A 27,909-nucleotide genomic window follows, 5' to 3' on the forward strand; every position below is an offset into this window, starting at 1 on the left:
TGATATAATGTTCCAAAGGTCATTGTGATGATGATTGGCAGGTAAAATTCTGTATAGTGGATCTAGAAGGTGAACACCTGTTAAAACAGCAAAAAAAAAAAAACTCCACTAAAAGGTACATCTTTTTTAACTTAAGAGGCTCTCATTCCAATATACGTTTCATTTTTTTAGTCTTAATCATCATGGACAAGTTTTGGTCTAATGATCGACTTTACGGTACCACTAGGTGGCAGTACACACCACAAGAAAATAATTCATGACTTGAAAGTGTCTTAAACAGCCACCCATCCATCCATTTTCTGTGTTATGCTCATATCTAGTGATGATCAAAATATTGAATTCAAAAAACGACTGTGACAATACTACTTCTGAACAATTAAAAAGCAGCGGAGATGGGAAGCTAAATATTCAAAGGTTTATTACAATGAGTAATCAATTGGAATTTCATTGAGAACGTTCACAAGTCACGAGTACACATGGAACACAATATCACACCCTGGTTTAGCAGATCAACTAAACAAAGCTCCTTGTTGACTGATATTTATCCGACTGAAACATTGGCGAATTCTCGCAGAGAATCATTATGTCATGCAGAGCACAAAATGTAAAAAATAAATACAATAATAATAACCAAATAATCATCTCGGATGACTACACAGTAGTAAGCCAGTAGAGTATTAATATTAACATCACGGTGGGACTTATTTTATTTCTGCTTATCTGAATGAAAATCCCTAAAAGCAATTTTAACGACGTTCAAAACAGCTCAGCAAGAACTCCTATTAAGACGTTCAATACTTATAACATACAAATGTATCAGTGATGTTGCTCACATGATTTTGTTAAAAATGAGCAACCTGAAAAGCATCAAGTTTGCCGCATGAAGCTATTTACACATATTTAAAGAGCAAAAGCAAGCCCCCCCCCCCCCCCACAGTGCCAGCTAAACATTGATACAAAAACATGAATGCTATTGAACGAAAAGGCCGCCACCATGACAACGCAATGTCCTGCAGGCCTACAATCACCGATTCAGTAACAATCAGCAACGCACGCTTTTAACCGGTGCATCCACCTTCTTACGTTGTTTTTTCTTTCTTCCATTTGAGCAGGCAGAGGCTACGTGTGAACAGTCAAACTGCACGATGCGACTACAGCGGATCCCACCATCGCAGACAAAGAATTAAAAAGGAGTCCAATGGGAACATCGGATTCAGCCACTGACAATTAATTGTGTCATGTGACAAAAGCTGCCACTGCTTGGAAAAAAAGAAAAAAAAAGAAAAAAAAAAGCTAAACCCGTAGTTTCTCTAAATGTGCAAAATACAGGAAGCAAATCACGTAAATAATAAAAATATGGGTGACTACTTCAATAGTGCTGCTTTATGTCAATAAAACAAATACAATAAATTAATGTGCCAACACACTTTGGTATTCCAACCTACTGAGAAGGGATGGGCATTGGACTCCATTTTCTACAATGTAGGAAATTAACCAAATTACATTACTCTGAATGTTCTGAACTCCCTTTTCCATGCCAGTGTCAGACTGAACAAAATGGCGGAGTTGTGCCATTGCATGGGAGTAGCTCAGGTAGGCAATGTGCGGACCGCTTTGCCCTTTAATCCGGCCCACTGAACATTTAAGAATCCTGCAATACTTGTTTCATTCATTTTCCCGCTTTTTTTTGCACTAAAAATTGGTTCATCAAATGTATGGCTCTCTTTATTATGTATTCATAAAATTGATTGCAAATAACACAAACAGTATTAATATTTAATTATCATTTTTTTCTTTTGCCCCAGCTACAAATGGTCTGGCCCGACTATTTCTTTTTTGTCTCATAGCTGCAGTCACGTACAGCGAACCCCAGCATATTCGCGCTACGGCATTTGCTTTTTTTTAAAAACCATTATTTACTTAAAAAAATCATTTATTTGCTGTTCTTATGGCATCTTGCTGCCAAGGAACATTTGAGTGAGTTGAGGAGCTTCATTCCGACAAAAGTAGTGCTTTGCTCCCATTTTGTGGCATCTACAGGCAGTTATAAAAAATTTCCGGGGTTTGTCAATTTTCGCCATTCACGGCAGAGTTTGGTCGTATCCCCCTCGAATAACGACGGTTCACCATACTGTATTTCTTTAGTGCACCAACAATCACCTGTGCCTCTGCTGGAAGGGTACTCCAACTTACCCGAGTTAACACGATTAATCAATGATCAGTTGCACACAATTGACACAATTCCTAATAAATTATTGGAGTATGCCCATCCCTACTTCTCAATGAACTGTTAAATGAAAAAAAAAACCTCATTAAGATGAATAAATACATTATAACAGCATTACGTTACACCTAAAGTGCCTTCTCCTTGAGTCTCATAACATCACTATTGCCGAAAGAAGATAAAATGGACCCAACAGGATGACAATCCCTTTACTGTGTGGTTTTGCATGTTTGTGTGTGTTTGTGAGTGAATGAGTGACACACACAGAGAGAGAGAGAGAGAGAGAGAGAGAGAGAGAGAGAGAGAGAGAGAGAGAGAGAGAGAGAGAGAGAGAGAGAGAGAGAGAGAGAGAGAGAGAGCGAGAGAGCGAGAGAGCGAGAGAGCGAGAGAGAGAGAGAGAGAGACTGAGGCATTGAACAGTGCTCCCGTGACCAAATCCAGCTCAGGACGGGATGATCAGCTCCCTGAAGGCAGAGACCGGGTGGCGCCGCTCAGTGGCTGGCTCTCATCTGTGCTCTGGTTGGACGTGGCAGGCGCTGAGGATGAGCTGACCCCATTGGAGGTGCTGATGGAGCTGTGCTGGATGGCCTCGCTCTGGGGGCTGCTGGGGACCGACATCTCCTCGGAGCTCTCGTCTTTGTCGGTGACTGCAGTGAGGGGGGAGAAGTGTCTTGGAGGAGCTTCAAAAAGCGCAGGACCAGGACGTTAAAGTGCTATTTGAAGGCGCCGAGTGTTAAAAGTATTTTCGTTAATCCCTGTTATGATGGGTCTCCACACCCGTTCCTTTAATCAAAGCTCCCAATTTCAATTTAATGTACATCATGAGCCCCCGCCCCGGACCTCCATCCCATTTGTTTTTGGTTACCTTGCCAATGACTGCAGCGACAGATGATTACAGCACCTGATTTTAATGATGCTCACACTTGAGCGTATGCAAGACTTGGAGTCAAAATGCCACCAGCTGCTAGGCACTTGCCTTGAATTAATTGGATCCTGATGGGGAGGGGGGAGAAAGAAGCCTCTGCTCTCCATTTTGTGCCGGAATAACGCGGGCTACACACAGAACTATTTTGAACATCTTAACCAATTTTTAAAGAAAGACGCCATAGATTGTGTGTGTGTGTGTGTGTGTGTGTGAGGGGGGGGGGGGGGGGGGCATTTGTCTGCTAACAGCGCTTTTACTGTGTGATGTACTCAAGAGGATTAACACAGCACACTGCACATAACCATATCTTGTCATAATACCAAAACTGACCTGTGAGAGTGCCACTGGGCAGCCAGGCTGCGGGAAAATACAAAGAAGAATAATGTGGTAGTAGAAATACAAGAAGCTAGGCTGATATCTTAGGCCCGGTACACAGATAAAGACAATCGAGCTGTTGTCCGAATTTGGCCCCTTCCCGACCAAGGACGTCAAATGCCAGACAATCTTATGTCTTATAAGATTATCCTATAAAATTATCCTAAGGTCTGAGGTCTGTTAAGAGTGGCTTTGTCCCAATTGTAGGATCCGAAACGGGTCATGGCCGTTAAATATTGTCGTACCAAACCTTTCCAAGCAGATTGGGGTGTAAAATTTACTCAACAAACCTCACACCAAAGGATAATCGCTCATGATAATCTTTTATCAACATCCCAGAATCAGGTTTTTGCTGACTTGGATCACAGGGGAGGCAAATTAATGAATTTAGCCCGATTGCCAGGACAGTATGTGTGTACCCGACTTAATGGAGCACAATGGAAGCTAATATTGCTCATGAAATGTAGCAGCCTGTTTTTGCACCAAGCTTGAGCGCATGCAAATGGGAAATCAAGGTGCAAATATGTTCTGACTTTAACCCATTCATTCAGTTGCTTCACCATATAGAGCGTCAGCCTCTCAATATGTGGCCATAAAGTCACCATAATCTTCTCAAAAAGACTTGTGATGTCACTCAAATAAGATTCTCTCTGCTTTCTCTATACTTTGAAAGGGCAACTTTGCAGCAAGCAGATGGCCGGCTGAATGTGCCAAACTCAAGTCAGCTAACTTGAAGGGATAGTTTTGAGTAATTTCCCCCAATTTGCCACAGCTATGCCCAGGCAGCACTGTGAAGGAGGAGGCTTGTTCGGGTCGGGAGAGCAGATGAGGCTTGTGGGTCAGACTAAAACAGCCACGGATCAGGCAGAATGAAATGATGCACTTTACTGAATCAGTCTTGTCAGGGTTTGACTGGACTCCAACTGAGATTTCAAGCCTGGAGAGCAAGCCCAGTTAGCTTCACTAAGCTGTATAATAAAAAGTGATGGGTCCTCATCTAATAATAGTTCTTATTAACAAAGCCATCAAATCTCAAACTCTTTTGAAAGCTTTATTGGATATTTGTAATTTAGGTAGGTGCTGGAACTAATGTTATAATGAAATTATATATCATATTTATGATTAATTTTGATAATTAAATATAAGGGTAACAAGGCTAAATAAATCATATCTTTTCATATTAACATACACAAAGGAGGAGGAGGAGGAAGAAAAAAGGAAAATATGAAAGTTATGTGAGAAAGTCATGTTTCAAGAATAAAAACATGTTACAAGAATAAAGTTAAAAGAATGAAGTCATATTTCTTTTAGGAAAAACTCAATGTCATGATGAAGTAGTAAGTCACGTCAACATTTGTTTGGGAAACTTATACTAGTCTCACTTAATCAATCCTCCTTTGTACTCTTAATATTACAACTTTATTCTTGTGAATTAGATTTTTTTTCCACCCTCAGAAAATTAAAATTTGTAAAATTCAACCCCCCCGGATTACAATTTATTCTCTTAAATAGAAAGAAGACAATGAAAACATTCTCATGAAATTACATCTTTAAGTTCTTAAAACATTTGTTTTCTCTCAGATTACAGCTATTTTAATAACTTAATATTTCAACTTTTATATTAATATAATTTTAGTATATGAGGCACCAATTTTCATTCATAGCAATAAATGCCTAAAAGTATAGGAAGTTTGGAACTATACAGCTTAGATTTGGTTTTAGCTATGAAGAAATCTGAGATATTGCAAAGCATATTTATGCAATTTTACACAATATTTACTAGTGTCTACAATCACTGGTTCATCCAGACCTAAGAACTTGTGTTCAGAAATAGAAAACTATTCTTCTTCTTGTTCCCTTAGATGGATTCAGCTATTGTAGCAAGGATTTGTCTTAAAGTACACCTGTCTATTAGTACGGCAACTTTTGCAAAGTTTAGAGAAAATAGGGGGGGGGGTGTCCTCATGTATCAATGGCTCTTACTGTTGATGGTTTTGGTTAGATGGTGCTCATTTTCGAAGAGTTGGTGGCGAGGGGCCTGGAACGGAGAATAATAGTGCATTACTCACGGTGATAGCCAGACTTCTTCTGCATGGCGGTTACAGGACAATCTTTATGAGCCAGGAGGAGCTGCTTCAGCTGAGCCACTTCGCTTCTCAGCAGGGTGACTTCACTCTTATTTGGGAGACAGGAGAAACACGGTGAAACTTTTAAATGGCACCAGTGTTTGGACACTGACACAATATCCTCATGTCAAGATGGGGGAAGAAAACAGTACAGTGGTACCTTGACTTACAAGTGCCCTGACTTACGAGTTACTCAAGTTATGAGCTGCTGCTTGGTTGGTTGGTTTTATTTATTTTTGTTGAGAGCAGAAATTTTACTCAAGTGAGCTTTTTTCCTAACCATGATGTCTACTCTGCCCTCCATGAACGTGCCGTGTGCAGTTTGGCAGACAGCGATCAGTTCTTCAAAAAAGATCCAAAGTGTGCTTGCTTCAAGCTCCTTATTGGGACTACCAGTTGAAGTTTACAGTAAAAAAAAAACATAAAACAGAATCATACGTTGTGTCGTTAACCAAACCACAAACTTTGTCTTATGTAAGTCGGCTAGCTTCTTCTTCTTCTTCTTCTTTTCCTTTCGGCATGTCCCTTTAGGGCTCGCCACAGCGCGTCATCCTTTTCCATGTAACTGCCCTCATGTCTTCCCTCACGACATCAATCAACCTTCTCTTTGGTCTTCCTCTAGCTCTCTTGCCTGGCAGCTCCATCCTCATCATCCTTCGACCAATATACTCACTATTTCTCCTCTGGACATGTCCAAACCATCGAAGTCTGCTCTCTCTAACTTTGTCTCCAAAAACAATCAAACCTTGGCTGTCCCTCTGATGAGCTCATTTCTAATTTTATCCAACCTGGTTACTCCGAGAGCGAACCTCAACATCTTCATTTTCGCCACCTACAGCTCTGCTTCCTGTTGTCTCTTCAGTGCCACTGTCTCTAATCCGTACATCATGGCTGGCCTCACCACTGTTTTATAAACTTTGCCCTTCATCCTAGCAGAGACTCTTCTGTCACATAACACACCTGACACCTTCCTCCACCCGTTCCATGCTGCTTTGGACCCGTTTCTTCACTTCCAGACCACACTCACCATTGCTCTGGACGGTTGACCCCAAGTATTTAAAGTCCTCCGCCCTTGCTATCTCCTCCCTGTAGCCTCACTCTTCCCCCACCACGTTTCTCATTCATGCACATATATTCTGTCTTACTTCGGCCAATCTTCATTCCTCTGCTTTCCAGTGCATGCCTCCATCTTTCTAACTGTTCCTCCACCTGCTCCCTGCTTTCACTCCAGATCACAATGTCATCTGCAAACATCATGGTCCATAGGGATTCCAGTCTAACCTCATCTGTCAGCCCATCCATCACCACTGCAAACAGGAAGGGGCTCAGGGCTGATCCCTGATGCAGTCCCACCTCCACCTTAAATTCGTCTGTCACACCTACAGCACACCTCACCACTGTTCTGCTGCCCTCATACATGTCCTGTATTATTCTAACATACTTCTCTGCCACTCCAGACTTCTGCATGCAGTACCACAGTTCCTCTTTGGGTACTCTGTCATAGGCTTTCTCTAGATCTACAAAGACATAATGTAGCTCCTTGTGACCTTCTTTGTACTTTTCCATCAACATCCTCAATGCAAATATTGCATCTGTGGTACTCTTTCTAGGCATGAAACCATACTGTTGCTCGCAAATACTCACTTCTGTTCTGAGTCTAGCCTCCATTACTCTTTCCCATAACTTCATTGTGTGGCTCATCAACTTTATTCGTCTATAGTTCCCACAGCTCTGCACATCACACTAGTTCTTAAAAATGGGCACCAGCACACTTTTCCTCCATTCCTCTGGCATCTTCTCACCCGCTAAAATTCTATTGAACAAGCTGGTCAAAAACTCCACAGCCACCTCTCCTAGATGCTTCCATACCTCCACAGGAATGTCATCAGGACCAACTGCCTTTCCATTTTTCATCCTCTTTGATGCCTTTCTAAATTCCCCCTTACTAATCATTGCCACTTCATGGTCCACCACACTTGCCTATTCTACTCTCATTTCCTTCATTCATCAACTCCTCAAAGTATTCTTTCCATCTATCGAGCACACAACTGGCACCAGTCAACATATTTCCATCTCTATCCTTAATCACCCTAACCTGCTGCACATCCTTCCCATCTCTATCCCTCTCTGTCTGGCCAGCCCGTATAGATCCTTTTCTCCTTCTTTAGTGTCCAACCTGGCATACATGTCATCATATGCCTCTTGTTTGGCCTTTGCCACCTCTACCTTTGCCCAATGTCGCATCTCAATGTATTCCTTTCGCCTCTCCTCGGTCCTCTCAGTGTCCCACTTCTTTTTAGCTAACCAATATTCAAAGTCCCCACATTCAGTTCTAGGCTCTGTGCTTTCCTCTTCTCTTTCTGCTGAATAACCCGCTTTCCAACTCTTCTTCTTCTTCGACCCACAGTATTTCGACCCAGAGTATTTCCAGAATTTCCACCGGCGCCCTGCAGGTTGTTAACCCGGGCCACGACCGATCCGGTATGGAATTCTTTGGATGAACGCTCATATTCGTTTGTCAAAGTTTTAAGCCGGATGCCTTTCCTGACGCAACCCTCTGCATTTATCCGGGCTTGGGACCGGCCTACAGTTTGCACTGGCTTGTGCCCCCCATAGGGCTGCATTAGTCGGCTAGCTTAATGCGAAACACTGTGGATGGACTAATGAAACTCGCATCAATATTGCAGTAGCTATAAACCTTTAAACAAATCAAATTCAAACAAAAACAGTGCAGCAAAGTAAAGGGCAGAAACAGTTACAATACCTGTATATATTCTTCTGCAAAAAAAAACCTAATATCACTGTAGTTTAGTCACAATGGTCTTTGTATTTCATCATCAAATGTATGTGTATTAAATGTATGTATAATACTCCCCCTGGTGGCCAAGGCATTTACACACCAGAAGGAGCAGCACAATGTCCATTGAATTACAGCAAATCCATCGCATTTTTTTTAAAAACGTTTACATTCCATATATGTTAGTACATGTAATACTCCCCCTAGTGGCCAAGGCACACCCCCCCAAAGGACCAGCACAATGTCCATTGCATTACAGCAAAACTGTCTTTACATTCTATTTAATTATGTTATCACTGTATTTATTTTATTTTTATAACAAAGAATACTACAGAGTGATACTTTTGTTGGTGCTTTAGGAGTGGCTGGAAGGGATCAATGGCATTTCCATTAACTTCAATGGGGAAAGTTCATTTGAGATAAGAGTATTTTGAGTTATGAGCATACTCACAAATGAATTAAATTCATGAGGTACCGCTGTAATTCCATTATTGTTAAAGTTTATTATGATAGTTGTTGTCTTCAATCATTAAATGTACAACAAGCTAATAATTCAATAATCCAAGTTTGCAATTTCTAGGTCCAACACACATTTCCACACGCGCAGTAGAACCCTGCGTGTGCACTATAAGGTGAGCTGTGTGACTGTCGGCACAACTTCGTAGATGCTACAGAGATTTACATCCGTGCATCGTTAAGAGTTCCCAGCGGAGGTTCAGCCAAGGATCTCTGCATGTTGTTTTTATTAAAAAAAAAAAAAAAAGAGGCACATTAGGCTGAAGGTGACTTTAACTGGATTTAGAGCGACCGGGGCACGTGGAACAACCGGTGGCAGATTTAAGCTCCTTCTTTTCGCCTTTAAGAGGCGGAAAGTGGCTCAATCTATTAGTGTAAAAGGAACCAATATATTTGCTTCCATCGGTTTAGCTGAGCTGGGGTTGGCAGGATCAATGTATTGTAAGACAGATTTAAACACAGCTGGAGGAACCACATATATTGCATTTTCACCGCTTCGCTAGCCTGATTCATAGTATACACTCACTCAAATTAGCCAGAGGTGGGTAGTAACGCGGTACATTTACTCCGTTACATTCACTCACGTAACATTTTCAATAAACTGTACTTGTCAGGGTACTTTAAATGCACTGTACTTTTTACTTTTATTTGAGTATTTACCATAATGTCTCGTGTATAATACGCACCCCCAAAGTTGACCTAAAAATTCTGGAAAAACCTTCTACGTATAATGCATTTTTACAATGCATGATTTTGCTTCTACCCATATGATCAAAACATTAAGTATTATCTGTATTTTGTTAGTGTTTTTTCAAATAATTATTCTGAAGTTTACCACTTTATTTGAACACGTAATACTTTTTTAAATTTACTTGCTCTTATTTTGAAATTCACAGCCCTACTTTTATTTAGTAAATTAGAAAACAGTTGTCCTCATATATGTGATTACCCAGGCAGAATTTGTAAGATGGGTAGAAAAATTTAAGAAAACATGAAGGACCAGGTGAAACACATTTCATTTTATTTTAATGGGATTCAAATTATAAGGTCAAGCATTTCAGAAAATAATTATCATTAAACAAAACATAACCAAAAAGAAATTAATGTTGTTGTTCAGTCATATTTAAAAAAAACAAACTTTCACAAATTCTGCCAGGGTATGTGAACTTATGAGGACAACTGTACCTAGTTGCAGTCATACGTACCCCTCTCATATTGGAATGAAAGTGTAGGCTACACCTTTTTTATAACCACTACCACAATATAGTTTGACGCCAATTCACCAATCAGATGACACAAGGCAGTCACATGACCACGCACGTGGCCATCGCGAGCCAATACAAATCACTCATTTTGAGAAAAAAAAACAGCCGCGCGAGTGTGTTTACAGAACAAAAAACAAAAGCTTTGTCATGCAGCTCTTAAATTGTGACTGCCCAAACTTGGATATTTCAGCCCACTTCTAACTTGAGAAAAAGTTGCAGATGTTTTTGCTGTTGTTTTGGCAGTGGATGTGGCAAAATTAGCAAACGCACACACACACACAATCATGAAGTCATTTCAGCAAATAAAGCAAATAATGTTTCTGGAGGACACAATGCATGTGTTGTTGGTTTCTGGGCACTTAAAGATTGAAATGGTGGCAGCTGTGTGTGGACTCCCATATATTATTTTTTTTATTTGATGTTCATTGCTTTGATTTAAAAAAAAAAAAAAAAAAAAGTTACTCACAAATTAGTATTTACTTGAGTAGTTTTTGTCATTAAGTACTTTCTTACTTCTTAAGTAAATATTTGGATTGGATTACTTGAGTCATATTATTCTGAAGTAACTGTACTCTTACTTTAGTACAGTATTTGGCTACTCTACCCACCTCTGAAATTAGCTAACAACCCCACCTTGTGTTGGTAATCGTAGACGTGCTGTTGTGGTATGTCATGATAGTTAGTTCTGCTTTTCAGTAGACACAATGCCCTTTATCTTCTTTAAGAGTGACATGATTCCAAACTTTGGACATTCTCTGTCCTTCACCGCACTCTTTCTTCCTGGCTCACCACCATTGTGCCACTTTATTTCTACACGGAGTGGTCCGTGAGTCTGTAGTAAAAAAATTTCGTGTGGACAAATGATCACTGCAAAGCTTCAAGTCGGATATTTTGCTTTAACATTTTTTGTGATCGAGTTATCCAATTAATAGGTCCATGCCCTAGTAAACACCTCCAAAAAGGTTTCCAACAATAAAGGGAACTGATGGAGAAGACAGCAATGTTGATGTCAGCCAAGTGTTTTAAACCTACTCCTGTTTGGTTACTTACAGAGGGAAAGAGCATTTTTCACCAAATGACATAACCTTTACGAGCTTCTACTTTAATGCAAAACTGCATCACACCACAGAGACTAAAACCGCACATAAATTCGTATTCTGAGTTAAGAGAATTTGGGCAAATGGGTTTTGCATGATGCTGGGAGTCCTGAGAGCCGATGGGTCTGACACCTCGTTGAAAAGCTAGTTATGGATGATGTTAAAATAATTGTGCCCCATTAGAGGCAGTTTTGCTGATAAGCTGTGTCTATATCCAAGTGCGCTGCTGATTAATGTCTTTGTGCAAAATGTTCTTTTGTTTTCTTTCCATGTGTTATTTCCTTATTTGTACTTGGGGCATAACCCTATTCACGCATTTTAAACACCCCTCCTCTTATCGTCTTCATTTTAAACCACATTTCCACTGTTGACTTGCTATTCACCTGAATATCAACTACCTCAACCTTCTTGATGTCCTTCCCTTCCTCCAGCCTCTACATAAAAAACAAGATTGTGCAACATAAACATAACCTCTTATTTAATTGTCTGGAACACTAATGTGCTGTACACCTGACTCAAACATATCAACAGATACATGAACTGCTTCGAACTTGTCAGCATCGCATTCTTAATTGCTTCCAGCAAAATTAAGGTTCAAGCAGACATCTTTCCCTCTGAGAGTTTTGAGGCCATTCGGTAAACTGCTGAGACAGAAGCGAGGACACGCTTGCGTGCAGCTGACATCTGGAGGAAACATCTTTATTGACAGCCACGTATCGATGTAAAGGCTTCATGCATAAATGCACCGCTTCTGTCACACGGAATCTCTTCTTAACGGGCTTTAATGACTTCATCACGACAGAAGGGACAGTCTGCGCATGTTGACAGTAAAGTGCATACACACGATTATCAGTTGCTGAATACCTGAAGGTGTCCATTCGTGGAGTTGAGGTCGTCAGCCTTTTTCTCCAAGGACTGCACCCATACTTTTCTCTTCTGTCTGCAACGCGAGGCTGCCGCCCTGTTACGCTCCAGGAACTTGCGCCGCTTCTCATCTGGGTCTTCACTTGTGGTTCTGCGTCGCCGACCCCCTGTGCTTGGAGGGTTTGGAGCAGGGGGTACCGGGGAAGCCTGCAAGAAATTCATAAAAAACGTGGACCACTACTGTCTTTCTAATTGAGACCCATGTAAAGACACAATCAGTCCATCCATCCATTTTCATTACGACTTATCCTGTTCGGGGTCGTGTGTAGTTGGAGCCTATCCTAGCTAACTTTGGACCAGTAAATCACAGGGCACATAAAGAGACAGTGGGAACTGAACCCACTCTGCCTGCACCAATGTCAGATGAGTAAAACACTACATCATCAGTGACCTATGACACATTCAGTCATTTCAGAAAGAAAAAAGTTTATGTTTAGCATACATTAGTTAAAGTACACCTGCATCGCCGTATGAGATTCAATATAAGAGCTGTATTTTAGTCGGAATAACAATAAATATATTTTCTTGAACCGCTGGTAAATAAACGTAGTGTAATTTTCAAACTTTCGGGCTGCCTGTCAAAGCTGCCTTTTTCATGTTTGGCTGTGGGAAATGTACCAAATAGCAGATTTTACGTATTCTGAGGTCGTAACAAAGTTTTAACAAATGCAGGGCGATGACTGTGTTTAAGGTCTATTTGTGTTGAAAGCAATTGTTGCCTGTATATGCTATCCTTGAGTCAAATTCTTCAGAACTTTAATTTTGTCTATTATACGCGTAGCTATATCTAGCAGTGTCTCCAGATGACTACAGTTCAATTGAGGTGTTGTGTCACTGTCTGAAACAGATAAATATCTGGATGAGCCAAAATTTTCTTCAATTAAACCACAACAAAACTGAGATAATTGTTTTTGGCAATAAAGAAAAGAGGATTGCTGTTAGTAAATACCTGGAGTCACTCTCTTTAAAAACCAAAGACCAAGTCCGAAACCTTGGTGTTCTGATAGATTCCGACCTGACTTTCAACATTCATATCAAATCAATTACGAAAACTGCCTTCTACCACCTGAAGAACATATCCAGAGTGAAGACTTGCATGTGTCAAGCAGACTAGGAGAAGCTCATCCATGCTTTTATCTCAAGTAGACTTGACTATTGTAATGATCTTCTGACTGGACTCCCTAAAAAGAGCATTAAACAGCTGCAGCTCGGGTTCTGACCAGAAGAAAGAGGTCAGCGCATATTACTTCGGGTTTAAAGTCTTTACACTGGCTTCCAGTCAGCTTTAGAATAGATTTTAAAGTTCTGCTACAGGTCTATGAATCACTAAACGGTTTAGGTCCTGAATGCATGAATGAAATGCTAATGGAATATAAACTCAGTAGAGCTCTGAGATCGACAGACTCAGGTCAAATAGTGGAGCACAGAGTCCAAAGCAAACATGGTGAAGCAGCATTTAGCTATTATGCTGCACACAAATGGAATAAGTTGCCAACAGAAGTGACATCAGCCCCAAGTGTGCATGTTTTTAAGTCAAGGTTCTTTTTTCCCATGCTTGTTAGAGCATTTCCAGTTTTAAATGATATTTCTTGCACTGCATGCCGTTTTAATTGTATTTTAATTTTTTTGTCTTTGTTTTAAATGTTTATAAGCTGTTTGAGTTACCGTGTGTATGAAATGCGCTATATAAGTAAATTTGCTTTGCTTTGCTGTCCGACGTGTTATTTACGTCATACCAGACTAGGGCTGCAACGAGTACTCAGATTTTGAGTACAAAATAATTATCGTGCAATTTTCTCTAGCTTAGGGATACGTTTATTTAACTCATTCAATGTCAGCTCTTCCAGTTTGATACTTCTGGTATATGCAGTAGCTGCCTGTCAATGGCAGGAATTAGTCAATTGTGAAGCTCAAAGGAGCGCAACAGAAGAAGGCGGAACCGAAGCGCACCTATTTGAGTCAAGGAGCGGGAAGATACCGACAACAGGCAGAAATGCTCTATTATAATTCGCAAACCGCCATTAAACACAACGAAAGAAGAAGATGGCAGCAACATCACATAAGAAAAATGCGAGAGAAAAAAAGACAAAATGCTGAAAGTGTGGGAGCATTTCAGACGGAGCAGCACGTCTCTCAAACATGTCAATATTGGAACATTTTCACCGAAAACACACAGACTACAGCAGCTGACCTAAGAAAAGGTAAAATTTATGTAGCGCTCTGAGGAGGGCTGGTTTTTCTGTTAATTATGACTACCGTCAAATTTGTGGCCAGTTTATTGCAATGTTGAGAAGTACAGCATGCCGCCACTATAACCTGACTTCATTCAGGGTGCTTGTCATATTCGTTAAGGCACAATTTTGCTCATTCTAGGCCAATAGTTAAGCACTGTGAGACATATGGGCAGTGTACTATCATCTGATCCGTAAGTGGCTACATTTTGGAGTCATGTACTGTATTTGACAAACTACAACAAATGTTCACCTAGTAACACACTTGTGCACCTTGGCCACTGACACTGAATGGACTTATTCAATCACATCAACGGGCTCATGAAAACAAGTGAAACAGTTGCACAATTGTTGTGGGGCAAGTAGTCAAAGCCCTGCATATGTGAGTACGTACAGGTGTCTCTGTGGTGGAGGTGGCTGGCTGCTGAAGGGAATGTGCAGAGGGTTCTTCACTGGCGGGTGGCACGTTAGAGGCCAGAGGGAGGGATGTGGATGGGGTTGGAGTGGGGATTGGGGCTGGTGAAGCAGGAGCAGCAGTGTGCGTTATGTCGCTGCTCTGGACTTCATTGCCATCACCGTTGGTTAGAGGAGGAAGCTGCTGGCTTCTGGCTGGTTTCTGAAAAGAAAGACTACTTCTAAAGTTCTTATCTTCATTGCACAAACACATTGTGTACAGTTCTCAGCTTTCAAATGTTTGTGAAAGGTTTAAGGCAGGCCCTTTGCAAGGTGCATAAAGGCGCAAAAGCCCCTGACCTAAACAATATCAAATACCTTTGGGATGAAAGAACAGAAATTGTGAGCTTAAGCCCTTTCTTAGCTTCTTGTTCTTCTGGATGAATGGACACAATTTCCCACTGAATGCTTGTAGAAAGTCTTCACAGAAGAGTGAAAGCTCTTATAATTACAATTACATATTTCCACGACCTTATTGGCCACATGTCCAAATACATTTGTGTTCATAGTCTGTATTGGGAATGATCAACTTAAACCAGTGCTGCAACGTTTAATCGAATAACTCGATTACAAAAAGGTCACTGCAAAATATCTGCATCTCAGCTTTGCAGGGATAATTTTACCACGCAGACTAATGTTACTGCATTCACATGAACCCCTCCATTTACAAATAAGTTGGTATGATGGTAGCGAGCAAAGGAGGAAATTGTCTGTCAGACAAAATCATCATTTCACACTAAGCAAGGAAGATGAAGTCCAATGTGTACTACAACCGCATGTCTCCGATCACACAGACGGACGGGCTTACAGGTTAGTCTGTTAACAGCCAGCCAACTCTCATTTGCTGATGCACACATCACTCACCAGACCAGACCCCGCCTTTTAAAGCTATACCCACGCAAAGTCACAGACACTACAGTAGACCATGATGATGGTGACCCAAAATGGATGAAAAATAATACCACCACCTCACATGCAAATGTCATTGTGTTTAATAATGCTAAACCATATTTTATCCGATTACTCAATTCATCGATGGAACAACATGTAGAATACTCGATGGTAAAAGTATTCAATAGCTGCACCCTTGACTTCATCCATTCATAAATCTACTTTCTGAAGCACGACAAGGGTAGAATACAACCGTCAGCATGCGCACAATTCCTAGCAAAGATAACTCAACACACTAGTGTCGAGTATCCACAAGCACAGGCATCAAGCACCAGCCAACAAGGTGAAAGAGAATGAGCCTTTCGAAACACTAACAAAGTGAGAGGCAATACATTTACATGAGAAAACAGAGGAACACATTATTCTAACAAGTACCTTTGCCAGACCAATCTATCTACCAAATGAGTTTATGGTGTAATACCCTTCCAGAAACTCTTCTGGCAGAAACAAGATATTATTCTCTTGGAATGGCCCCGAGAAAGAGGGGGAAGCCAGTCAGATTCATATTTCATCTCTGCCATGGAAAGCTCATCAGTGTAATAACCCTCTCTCTCATGGGTGTTATTCAACCATCTGCTACTATATTACTTATCTTTATTTTGCAACTAATTAACAGTATAATCTTCTAAATTCAGCAAGTTAATTATCATTATTGTGGTCTTTGCAGCATCATCAGTCCTTGTAAAGCGCCGTCTCTGCGCAGCCAACCCGACCCCCCCACCCCCTTCAGGTTGAGCAGGGGTCTGTTTCCTTGACGTGGGCTCATTAGATGTTTGCTGATGAGCTGAGTGCAGTGGGAGGCACCAGGAGAGAGACGAGGTGGGGGATGCAGGTCAGGCAGGATTCTGCTGAACAAAAAGGTTCCATGCAGGGTGAGGCCGACTTAATGTGTCTCGCTGAGCATGTGCCAGGATGCCCCCAGCTGGCTTTCGCGAGTTGCCCCCCTCCCTGGTGAAGTGGTGTACGCCATCTCCGTGTTTGTCCTCTCCACACCCCACAATTCCTAACAACATCCCCTTCGCATAGCCCCCTCCTTCTCCTTTTCCATCCCAGTCAGGATCAATCTCCGTGTCAACAAAAATGCCTCGTGTCCACAGTTTATCTGTTAATATCGAGCTGCAACGCATGCTGAGAACACTTACAGGTGCTGTGATATGTGCTTCATCACATTGACACACATCTCACTCACGACAGACTGTATGCTTATTTATGTTCTTTTTTTCATACTGGAGGAATTTCCTGTAAGATATTTGCAGTGTTTGTTTGTATTTGAGATTATCAAAATATAAATTTTTTCGTCATTAAAATATCAATATATTGATGGTAAAACCACAAAGAACAAGAGCATACAGAGAGCATAGACCATCACCATGGCTTCAAAATCAATATGGTCTGAGGATCTTCTGGATCCAAGGACACACAAAATCAAATAAAATTAAAACCAGAGGCGTTGGACACGGTAGATGCCTCAAATTGCACACTCTGGATCAGATCCAAACCTTGCATACAGTTTAATAGTATGCAGACCCCAGCCAAACTAAAAGTGAATTTGTATTTATTTATTTTTTGTCTTATGTGGGGAAATTACACAAGAAAGTTGTATTAAAAAGTAAAAATATTATCTTTATTGTAACATCAGACAATTTTGAGGACATTTTATTTTTGCGCCATTCAAAAAGATCCTGGTAATTGCTCAAGCAACTAGTGCGTTCTAATCTACTGTACTGTACATTTCAAACATTGGATATGCCTTTAGTGAGAAAATAATTTTGGACATAAAATTTGACCCCCGAGAAGTAAAATGGCATTTTTTTTTAAACTATATCTTTAACACAATGCCTCAGGTCTTTTGAAAATTTCTTGTCTCCTTTTCAGTTCCAAAATATACTCTCAACTCAAAATTTGGTCAGGTTATGAATAATTTGGGGACTAACTGTACACACAACACTATTTTTTTTTTTTTTAACTCTGTAAGAACTGACAGCAGAAGTAGGAATTTTTACAATGTTTTTATGATAATGTGCGGATAGTCAAAATGTAATATCCTTGGAAGAATATTAAAAAAATAATTTAACAGGAGCTTTCACAATATAAACAAACACCATTTATAACACTGCCTACTTCATGAAAGTAATGAGATATCTTAATCTCACTAAGAGGATACTGCTGTATATGCAATGCTATATTCGAGTAAGTAACAAATATTTGATGTAAAAACACAATGATGATAAATACCAGTTTTTCTTCTGACTGGGCAGGCTGTGGCTGTGGCGAGGGTGGACCGGGGATGCCTGGGACGTTAGGCACTATGGTGAGAGGTCTGACAAGCTGACAGCAGAGACACAGAGAGAGACCCCAGCACAAAATTAGTCTTCCCCAGGAAAAGGCGGCATCATGCTCCCCCACAAAACACACACACGCATACAGACAGACACAGACACAGAGACACACACACACACACACACACGCAGCAGAGTTCCCTCATATCTCAGCCTCATTATGTCAGATAGCCCGTTATTTTGTGGAGGCAGCGCCACATGGAGATGCCGTGTGCTCACTAATGAATCTCTGCCTGGCTGTGTGAGAGCATATGGGTAGGGAAGCTGAAGAGGGGATGAGAGAACCAAGCTGAAGGTCCAGAAGGAAGACTTCTCTCAGAACCGCTGATAAGATGTTGTTAGGTCAAGTGGTGGAGGCGGGGGTGAAGTCGTTTTTAAAATAGGGGCCTGTTCTGTTTTTTTTTTTTTTTTTTTAATAAAACGGCCTTCAAAATCATTACAGAAGTGTATTGCTACCATGTTGCCATCAGAACATGGTCTGGGACTGTCCTATTGGTCAATTTTTAGCTTTGTGTTGCAAGCTAAAACCTTAGGTATGCACAAGCTTCAGATATGCCGCAGCTTGAGTGAAGTGAAAAAGAGGAGAGCAGCAATCGCCGATGCACTTTTACCTGTTTATTGAACGGGAAAAACAGTCAAACACAAATACAAGCGGAAAACACTCAGAAGGAGCATGGAAGAGATGGTAACACTAAATTAACCGTGTGGTAAACGACCAACCAGACTGAATCCAGGCTTCTGACATCTCTCAGTAGGCCACACACCCTTTAAAGGCACACAAACACAAATGTAGTACACTGTGTGACTTTGCCTTATTTACATTTTATCAAACAATAATATTTCTTTACATTATCTTATTATATTATGTTTTTATATTTATATAATACAATACGGTGCTGTTTTTCCTTATTCAAAATGTAACATTTTTCAGGGAGCGACTGGAACACATTAATGGCATTTCAATAATTTTTTACGGGGAAAACTGATTTGATAAGTAAAATAGAGTTACAAGCTTGGTCGCGAGCATATTAAACTCATAAATCAAGATAGCGCTTTCTTCTCGCACAAGATTCATAACCCTTGCACGAGCCGCACTTATAATGGGATTGCAAAACACATTAGTGCTAATCCAAGTGCTCTGCCAGAAATCAAGAACGGTGATTTGACTTGAACAAGGACAAATGACAAAGTGTGCTGGATGAGTTCCTGTTGTGCTTCAGCCAATTCCCGCGTATTCGTCACAACCATACAAAGTCCATTACTTTCCTCGCTCGCTCCGCAGATCCAAATTGGCTGCCAAATCTGCTGTGCCAAAGTCGTAAATAGTCCTTGCTGCCCAAGAGAACAGAAGACGAGCAAGGACAAAATGTGGCATTAATCAATCACTAAGTGTTGTCTGAACATCACTTGAGGAGCACTTGTGTTCCTTTGGTATGTGGCATCTACCTCACTGACCCATCACAATTAAGAGGCAGGTCTAATGTTTTTACTTTGAAGGCGTAAAGAGTGTGCAAGCGAGGCATGTTGGGAGGTCAGGTGAAAGTATTTTGTCACCATCGGCTAGCTATTCAGAGAAACACTGTTACTTCGATAGGCAGAATAAATAATTATTTTTGACTCATGAAGAACTTGATAGATCGGTTGTAACAATAAAGTAAGTCACGTGGTCACTAAGTCTTCAAGCAGGGGAATTAACCACATGTCAGCAACCAAGTACTTCAGGTCCAACTTTAACTACATTCACACTGCAGGCTATGATACCCAATTCAGATTTTTTGTGAAATCCGATCTTTTTATGCAAGTCGTTTACATTTCAAAACCAAATGTGACTTCTAACGTGAACAGATGTCTCCGTGAAGTGACACGCATGTGCACAGAACACAACGTCACGAGGCGCAGTGCGTTTACTGAAGTAAGTATGGCCTCTCATGTTGGTCTCAGTTCTGATGCATTTGTGGCAATTTCAAAGATTTTGTTTTACCGAAGAAAACATTTTCTTATATTTATCGGTTCTAAAGCACCTTCTTATCGCCACTGACTGTTTTGTACTCCTTCGTCTGCCATTGCTTTTCGCGCCTGTGTGTTTTGTGGAACAATTGTGATCGTGATTGTCGCCTTTTGATGAAGTATAGTTCGGATGAGCCGACCTGAGAGTCGAGACTGCAGTTGCACTGGATACATGTCCGATTTATATCCCCATACGAGAGGCCTGGGTCGGATTTGGAGGAAGGAAAGGAAAAAGAAAAACAAAATCGGATGGTACTGTTCACAATGACATGAAAATAAATAAATCAATCAGATTCATGTTACATATGGGCAAATAAAAAAATCGGAATTGACCTCCAGTAAGAACATAGAATTGGTTTCTGCTTAAATAGTTACAGAAGAAATCAAACCAGAGAGTAAATAAAGTACTGGACATGTTCTTTTGTAATTCTATGTACAGTGAACCCCCATTTATAGCGGGGGATTAAGTTCTAGGCGCAACCGCAATAGGTTAAAATCTGCCATCTGGAGAGACCATATTCAAAACGTTTAGCCCTCCCACATGCATTACATACATTTAAATATATTCAAATTTACTTTTTAAACACATTTTAATGTATTTGAACACATTTAAAAAATTGCAAATATAAAATGTATAGACAATACTGCATGCAATGTAGTGTCTGTGTACATGCGTGTGCCTTTAAGGGGCAGTGCCTGGTGGGTTATCATGCGAGTGTCTGGGTATGTGCTAGGGCCGACAGCAACTTCGGCGTGACTGCTCATTGTCTTCGTTTTACTGTTCTCCAGGCTTCCAATAAGTGGCCGAACGTGCACCAACGACTGTGGTCACCTTCCCCACAGAGGAGGGCATTACAGTAAGTAAGTAAATATGTGTATGTAAAAAGCCATTAAAAAGAGGAACACTCTCTTTGAACACTAATGCTTCATAAGGAGAGAGCGACCATTTTGAACTTGTCATGCAGAAAATAGTACAGTAGAATATAAGTTTTTAAAATCAACATTGGTAATAGATAATTATTATTTTCAATTTTGGTAGGGAAATTAAGAAATTAATTATCAAGCAGAGATATGAGTATCATTTCCAGTTCTGTAACACTGAGTCATTACTTGGGAAAACCTAATCAGCGCAGCACTCACTGGGATCGTGGTGGGAATATGTACACTGGAACTAGTAATGGATGCTGGAATGGAGACTGGCATGGTCTGGCCGTTAGGCAGTTGTAAGAGCACAGGGAAGGTGCCAGACACTGGCCTACAGCAGGAAACAAAAGACATCAAAGTTAGGACAAAAAAGTGCGAGACGTTAACAATTTAAAGAAAATACACACATATAAGTGACAGTGATGGCAAGATAAAAACGTTCTGTCACATTCAAGTAACAACTGATGAGAGAATGAAGAAACACCCATCAAGCTCAAGAAATATGACTTCATGTTTCTACTGTGATATTAAATGACATCAAGTCTTGATACCGTTAAGCAACTAAAACATCACCTCTTACTTACTAGCTGACAAACAAATCACATGGACAAACAGCACACCACTAACAGCTGTTTTGTTTTTTTCCTACACAGACTGTATTTGATGTGTGTCTGATGATCACTTACGAATGTATACTAAACAAAAATACAGTGGTGCCCTGAGATATGAGTTTAATTTATCCTGTGACCATCCTTGTAACTCAAAACACTCATATCTCAAATCATCTTTCCCCATTGAAATGAATGGGAATGCCATTCATCTGTTCCAGCACCCCTCAAAAAACAAAAACAGCAAAAAACACATTTTTGTTTTTGTTTTTAATAAGGAAAAATAGCACTCTATATTGTACTTTACAAAAAAAATTGTACTTCATAAAAAAACAGAGTAATAACAGAATGTAAAGTACTAAAGTTTGTGCATCATGATTTAATGCGCTGCTTTTTCAGATGTGCCCGCCTTGTACAGGCAGTACTGTATAACGCAGTTCTGCAGACACAGATCAAGAATAGACTTCTACTACTACTAATAGTACTGTAAGGTACTCAGTAAGTTGCTGTAGTATTAGTCATATTTCATAGAGGATAAAACATTGTGCCTGTGAGTATTACTATATTATCTGTCTACTCTACATGTGTTGTTTGACCATTTGTGTTAAAATATCTGTTGATCAAAAGGGTTGTAAAACCACGACTATCGATGCTCACCGTTAGCCTGTCAACGGCATTTTCCATTATATTCTAGCATTAATCTTGCCAAGGGTGTTCTAAAGGCACAATTGGTTGTTTTAAATCACAACTTGTAATTCTTTGTTTTCTATTTACGAGCTTGACAGTAAAATGAGACTGAGATTAAACATCTTAAGCCTCCTTTTTGATTCATTCAAATTCACTATTCGCCGAACTGCTTATTTAAAGAGAGTTAAATTGCGTTTACTGAGACTATGCAGCGCATGTATCTCGAGTTTGCACTCGCATGTCGAAGCAAAAAATTCGAATTATGGCTCATATCTCGGAAAAACTCCTAAATCGGGGTCACGCTTATCTCAAGGCACCACTGTACACTCATTTGCTCCACACGAGTGTTGCTTAAATTATTTAAGTAAATGATAGCGCACTTTTCATTTTGAAAGGAACAACAACAATTACTACAGCCAAAATGAAGAGTCTGCAAACTGCACTTAAATTAAAAACAGAACAAGCACATGCCCCACTAAGACAAAACTTAAAATGAAATGAAGATTTCAAAATTGGAACTATGATTTTTTTTTTTTCCTTTTCTAAAATGGACATTCTGAGTTACTTACACTATAGGCCTACTAGTGGATGGGACCTGGGTAATAACAGAGCTAGATGTTGGCGATGGGAGCGCTTGCTGTATAACAAGATTAGCCTCTGAGGTTGCTAGGAGTACATTGGGAACTTGGAGGGATGCAGGATGGACTATAGTGGATGTTGGCAGTGAGGCTGGCTGCAAAGATAAGTCCTGGAAACATCACACAACATCTCAGCTGCATCAACAGCAGATGTGTCTTTTTTTGTCTCAATGTTTACAAGGAAAGAGATGAAGAAAAGACAAAATATTAGTTTTCTCAAAATTCTAATAATAACAATTTCCTATTTGTATCAGAACAAGGTGAACATTATCTTTAACCTCAAGTTGTGATGACAGTAAAGTGGAAACTCCAAAGTTAAACAACGTTCTGTGATTCGTTTGTTGCAGGCACAAACCATATCATCATCATAAATCCTTTATTAAATGTATAGGCTATGTTTTAAACAACATCTAAAAACTCTGAACTGTCACGCAAGTACAAAAAAAAAGCTAACAGCGGTATAATAAAATGTATGGGTGCTCAGCCTTTAATGGCTCCTGAGGGACATGTAAATAAGACAGAACACGGAGGTGTTTATTTACAGAGTGATATTGTCACCTAATGGTGTTCTATCGGTGTTGTTAGAATGAATAAGTGTCCGTTGACAGGCAGCTTGAGAACACATTCTGGTTTTTGGTTGATTCACGGAATGCATTAGTTACTTCATCTCACAATGTTCCCTCGGTCGCAGTTCATCATTTGCACTGCCGCAATATCCAAGAATTTCAATACTACTAATTAACATTCAACTTATGAACATCTAGGACATACAAACACGTTCTGTATTAGTTTACATTTTTTTTTTAATACTTCAACTATAGTTGGGCTGCAACATTATGGGCAGCACTCCGGTCTACTGGGTGACATGCAGTGCAGAGCAAAAAGAAGAGGCTGAGAAGGGCCCCTACTTAGCTCCAGTAATAGTCGTCGTTCCTAGAGTGCAGACCGAATATATGCCTGTGAGTATTGTTGTACTTTCTGTCTGTATGTGTCACTGCTAAATGCGTGTGAAAGTGAAGGTTTATAAATTCCATAATATTTATGCTTACAGTATATACTATGGTGCTTCCCATTATGTTAGCATTAAGCTAGCAGACTTTCATGATACAACATAATACAGTTTAGAAAAAACACAGTGTTTAAATAACGTTTAATTCTTTTTTGTTGTATGTGTTAGTGTTACTGTAAACTTCAGCTGGGGGTGACAAATAAACAGATTGAAGCATGTACGCTTTGACTCTTATTTGAAGAACTTTGTGACCCAGAGTGACAACAGATCCTAAGAATACTTTAAAAAGTGTGTTTTAATAGGTTTAACCATGTTTTAATAAGTTTATATGGGTTAAGTTTATATTTTGGGTTTAAAGTGCGTAAAACTATACCAAAAAAATGTGTATGGTCTCACATTATCGCAGACTTTTGCCTATGCACAATAAATGGGGGTTAACTATATATTCAAACGGGCCATTTATTGACAAGCCCCTCTGGTACTTTTTTTTGGTCTGCTACCCTGTGTGGTGTGTAATAAAAAAATATATAGCGGAGTGTAAACTAAATGCCCCCTTGAGGAATTTTAATGAGTATTTCAATTTTTTAATAATCATGAGAAATTGGGAATCGTTGTTAGTTTATTTTTCTCCACTTAGTGATATGCTTAAATATGCTGATTTGAGGTCAGAGGGAGGGGAACGTCTGTTGGTCGACCTCCGCTTCGCGTAGCCCACCTTCCGGTCGGGACGGTGGACTGCCAGGCTTCGTCACGCTTTGGGGGACCGAAGCCGGTGCGAGGAGTGCCTCTCGCCTGATGGATTGCGAAGGGATGGTCAAACAGGCGAAGTGACGATGATCAATGTGTCATGCAATTCACATTAGCTGTCACCACTACTTATTTATTTTAAATTGGGGGATTAATGTAAACCAGTTAGGTAACCCAGTTAGAACGGGCACATTTTGTAGACATTACTTCCCCATTCAATGCAGCATTACGGTAACATGGGCCAGTCAGCATTAATCAGTGTATTTCTTGTGATGTCATCACATGGGTTACGTGGCCGATGTGTGCCCTGCGATAGCCTGGTGACCAAGCGCTGCAGGAATTGGATGTATCGATGAATTTTTATTTGTATTTTGAATAATAACAAAAAACAAGCTTTTCATAGAACAGTATGTTTCATATTATATTGTAGTTATAATTTGCAGTGTATAAGTGAGTACTATCATAATGAATCCGTAAGATGTAGTGCAGTTCTACATTAATGGAATCGACAGCCACTATAATACACATACTATGCATTACCGAAAATGGATGGTTGAATAGGACAATGTTTGGGGAGTTTGACTTTGAAGGTTCCACTGTAGCCTAATGAATTATTATATGGATATTAGTAGGAGAGGATTTAAAGAGACAGATCAGAAACACATTTACCCTGTGACTTAGCTTAGCAAAAAACAAAATCAGCGTTTCACCTTGTCGTCGTTCGTCGTAGATTCCGGGTGAGGCAGAGGGCTACCTCGATGGGCCTCTAGGGCGGAGGGTTCTTCAGTTTTGTTGCGTATGACTGGGGTGGCGAGCGGTGACAAATCCAGTGGTAACTACAAACAAGTCAAGTAAATGAGCTTGTTAGGATGAACGAGTAACATAACTATAGACATCATCAGAGAAGCTTCGGGGTTTACAACCTTTTTGATGTCATCTTCAGTCCCTTTTTTGAAGTCGTGATCGAAGGGGCTCGTGAGTTCATTAAAGAGTCCGACTTCTTCGCAGTTCTTTAGAAAGCGTGTAGGTGTGGGCGTTTGGTCTGTAATGGAAGTAAAGATGTAAGAACAGACACTGGGTGAAAAAGCAAATGCATTTCTGAACTTTGTTGGGTTTTACCAGCAATAATGACACTGTCGGTCCTGGCTGGACCAAATTTGAGGGTCATCTCATGTTTGTGCTTGTGGACAGCCAAGTGGTCTTCATTTGTAAATCTCTGGGAGGACAAACAAAACAGCAGGACAACAACATGAGGTTCAGAGTCTTCGGACCATAAGATAATGCTTTCGATGAGGCATTTAGACAATCTATTCCTTGAAGTTTGTCAATTTCAACCATGCTGGTACCAGAGGGGATATTTTTTTCGTAGAGACATTTTTCTTTGTGACGGCTATTACTGTGAGCCCCCATTTATCACAGTGTATACATTCCAGAACCACCCACAATAGAGGAAAATCTGACTAGAGAGACCATATAAAAAACATTTGACACTAGTTTAAACACATTCGAACATATTAAAACATACATTTCAAACACAAAAGTATTTGAACAAAAGAAATAGCAAGCAAAATATGTATAGAAAATTTAGTACATATTGGAGCGTCTGTGTTTAAGCATGTGCCTTAAGAGGCAGGGCTTGGTGTGATGGCGTGTGAAATCCGCAAGTCTGCCTGTTGAGTGTCTGAGCTTCAGCTGTGACCAAACAGCAGCTTCTGCGCGTGTTTTTTTTTTTTTCTCCTAGCTTTCAATAAACAGCTGAAACGTGCATTGAAAATGTGGCGAGGGTATTACAGAAAGTATAAACTGATAAAAATAATGTTTAAAAATACCACAATATAGCGGGGTGCGAACTATGAATAGCAATATAGCGGGGGAACACGCTATATGATATTTTGTTAAGTCAACTTAAGGAGCTGTAAATTGTACAATTCAGAATTTTCTGAAAATATTCAGGCAAATGATTCGTTCTGGGCTCACGAGTTCTTTAGCTTTATAGGAACTCATTCAAAAAGATGGGCCGCTTTCATGGATGACATCAGCATATCTCACTTCAGCTCAGTGCAACAGCATCAACGTATAACTTTGTTTTTTTATTTGTTTTGTCTTTGGCATTTTGTGACACTTTCAAATGCTCAACAAGAGCTGTTGAAAGACAAAAACAGCAAATGGGCGGGAAGTTAAAAAATAACTAAGCATTGTTAAATACATCCGACAGTTTTAATCAAAACTGAGCATTATCTTTGTGTAGGCAGCTGTATGAGACCTTGTCAAACACCGAAACCATACTTCCACGTACCACTATTTTACTCAACAAACTTGTCTCATTAAAGCGTTACCTGTCCACAGCCAGGAGCAGTGCATAGGAAAGGTTTATCATCACTCATATTAAGGTTTTCCTGTTCGGTCAGCCTGAAATGGGATAGAAAAACAAGTGGTTTAAATTGTCATGTTGTGGTTTTAACAACTCGACTATTTTTTTTTATCTGTAGCTAGAATTTAAATTGTAATAGACAAGAGTAAAGGACGCTGTGGCAAACCAAAAGGTCAGAGATGTGGACAAAGCAAGTCAGAAATGGGCGGTTACTAGTTGTTGACAGCTATGGCTCATCATAACATTACATCCTCCGTCTTACCATCATTGTTCCACAGAGCGACAAAATAAAACACACCTCACCACCTTTTGCTCCGGTTTACGTTTTGAATTTAAACAAATTATTATTATAACCATAACCATATATATTACAACCATCGTATTGCCCTGCAGATTTAACGAGCATATTTCCCAGTCGCTTCCATGTAATAGTCTTAGCCCTGCGTGAACATGCAACCGTCGCCATATTTAGATTTAAATACCGTTTTTAACAAAGGGGTTGTCTTTCATTTCAGTACAATATAACCGACATTATATGCTAAAGCCAATAACCCAGGCACAATTTCATACGATAGCATTGTAAACATTCTTCCAGTTTAAATGGACACTACTTACCTCAACCAGCCACTACCCTCCTTGGATTTTTCCAAAATCCCACGTCTGAACAGCAGTATCGCGAGAGGTGTTCAGATGCT

The 27,909-nt window shown here is 40.1% G+C and overlaps 1 protein-coding gene across 3 annotated transcripts; it reads right to left on the bottom strand.

Annotated features, from left to right (window-relative positions):
* Positions 1-393: 393 nt before the first annotated feature.
* Positions 394-27,909, bottom strand: atf2 (activating transcription factor 2). Of its 3 annotated transcripts, XM_061692677.1 has the most exons (12): positions 27,830-27,909; positions 27,180-27,252; positions 25,963-26,059; positions 25,767-25,885; positions 25,554-25,679; positions 23,019-23,197; positions 21,371-21,485; positions 18,120-18,212; positions 14,875-15,096; positions 12,190-12,396; positions 5,594-5,699; positions 394-2,871 (listed from the first exon to the last, which is right to left on the bottom strand). In XM_061692677.1, the coding sequence occupies exons 2-12, from the start codon at positions 27,225-27,227 to the stop codon at positions 2,681-2,683; spliced, it is 1,503 nt and encodes a 500-aa protein (XP_061548661.1). In that variant the 5' UTR covers positions 27,228-27,252; positions 27,830-27,909; the 3' UTR covers positions 394-2,680. The 3 variants fall into 3 exon arrangements, with proteins under 3 accessions (XP_061548661.1, XP_061548659.1, XP_061548660.1); XM_061692675.1 differs by lacking the exons at positions 21,371-21,485; positions 23,019-23,197 and adding an exon at positions 3,480-3,506; XM_061692676.1 differs by lacking the exons at positions 21,371-21,485; positions 23,019-23,197.

The sequence above is a fragment of the Phycodurus eques genome, chromosome 12 (assembly GCF_024500275.1).
Source record: "Phycodurus eques isolate BA_2022a chromosome 12, UOR_Pequ_1.1, whole genome shotgun sequence".
Classification (NCBI taxonomy): domain Eukaryota; kingdom Metazoa; phylum Chordata; class Actinopteri; order Syngnathiformes; family Syngnathidae; genus Phycodurus; species Phycodurus eques.

Excerpts from the sequence above, each read along its gene's own strand:
- atf2 (XM_061692677.1), bottom strand. The coding sequence starts at position 27,227 with ATGAGTGATGATAAACCTTTCCTATGCACTGCTCCTGGCTGTGGACAG. Across the intron at positions 25,886-25,962 it reads CGACAGTGTCATTATTGCTG|ACCAAACGCCCACACCTACA; the intron begins GTAAAACCCAAC and ends CTTCCATTACAG. Across the intron at positions 18,213-21,370 it reads ATATTCCCACCACGATCCCA|CTTGTCAGACCTCTCACCAT; the intron begins GTGAGTGCTGCG and ends CTCTGCTGTCAG.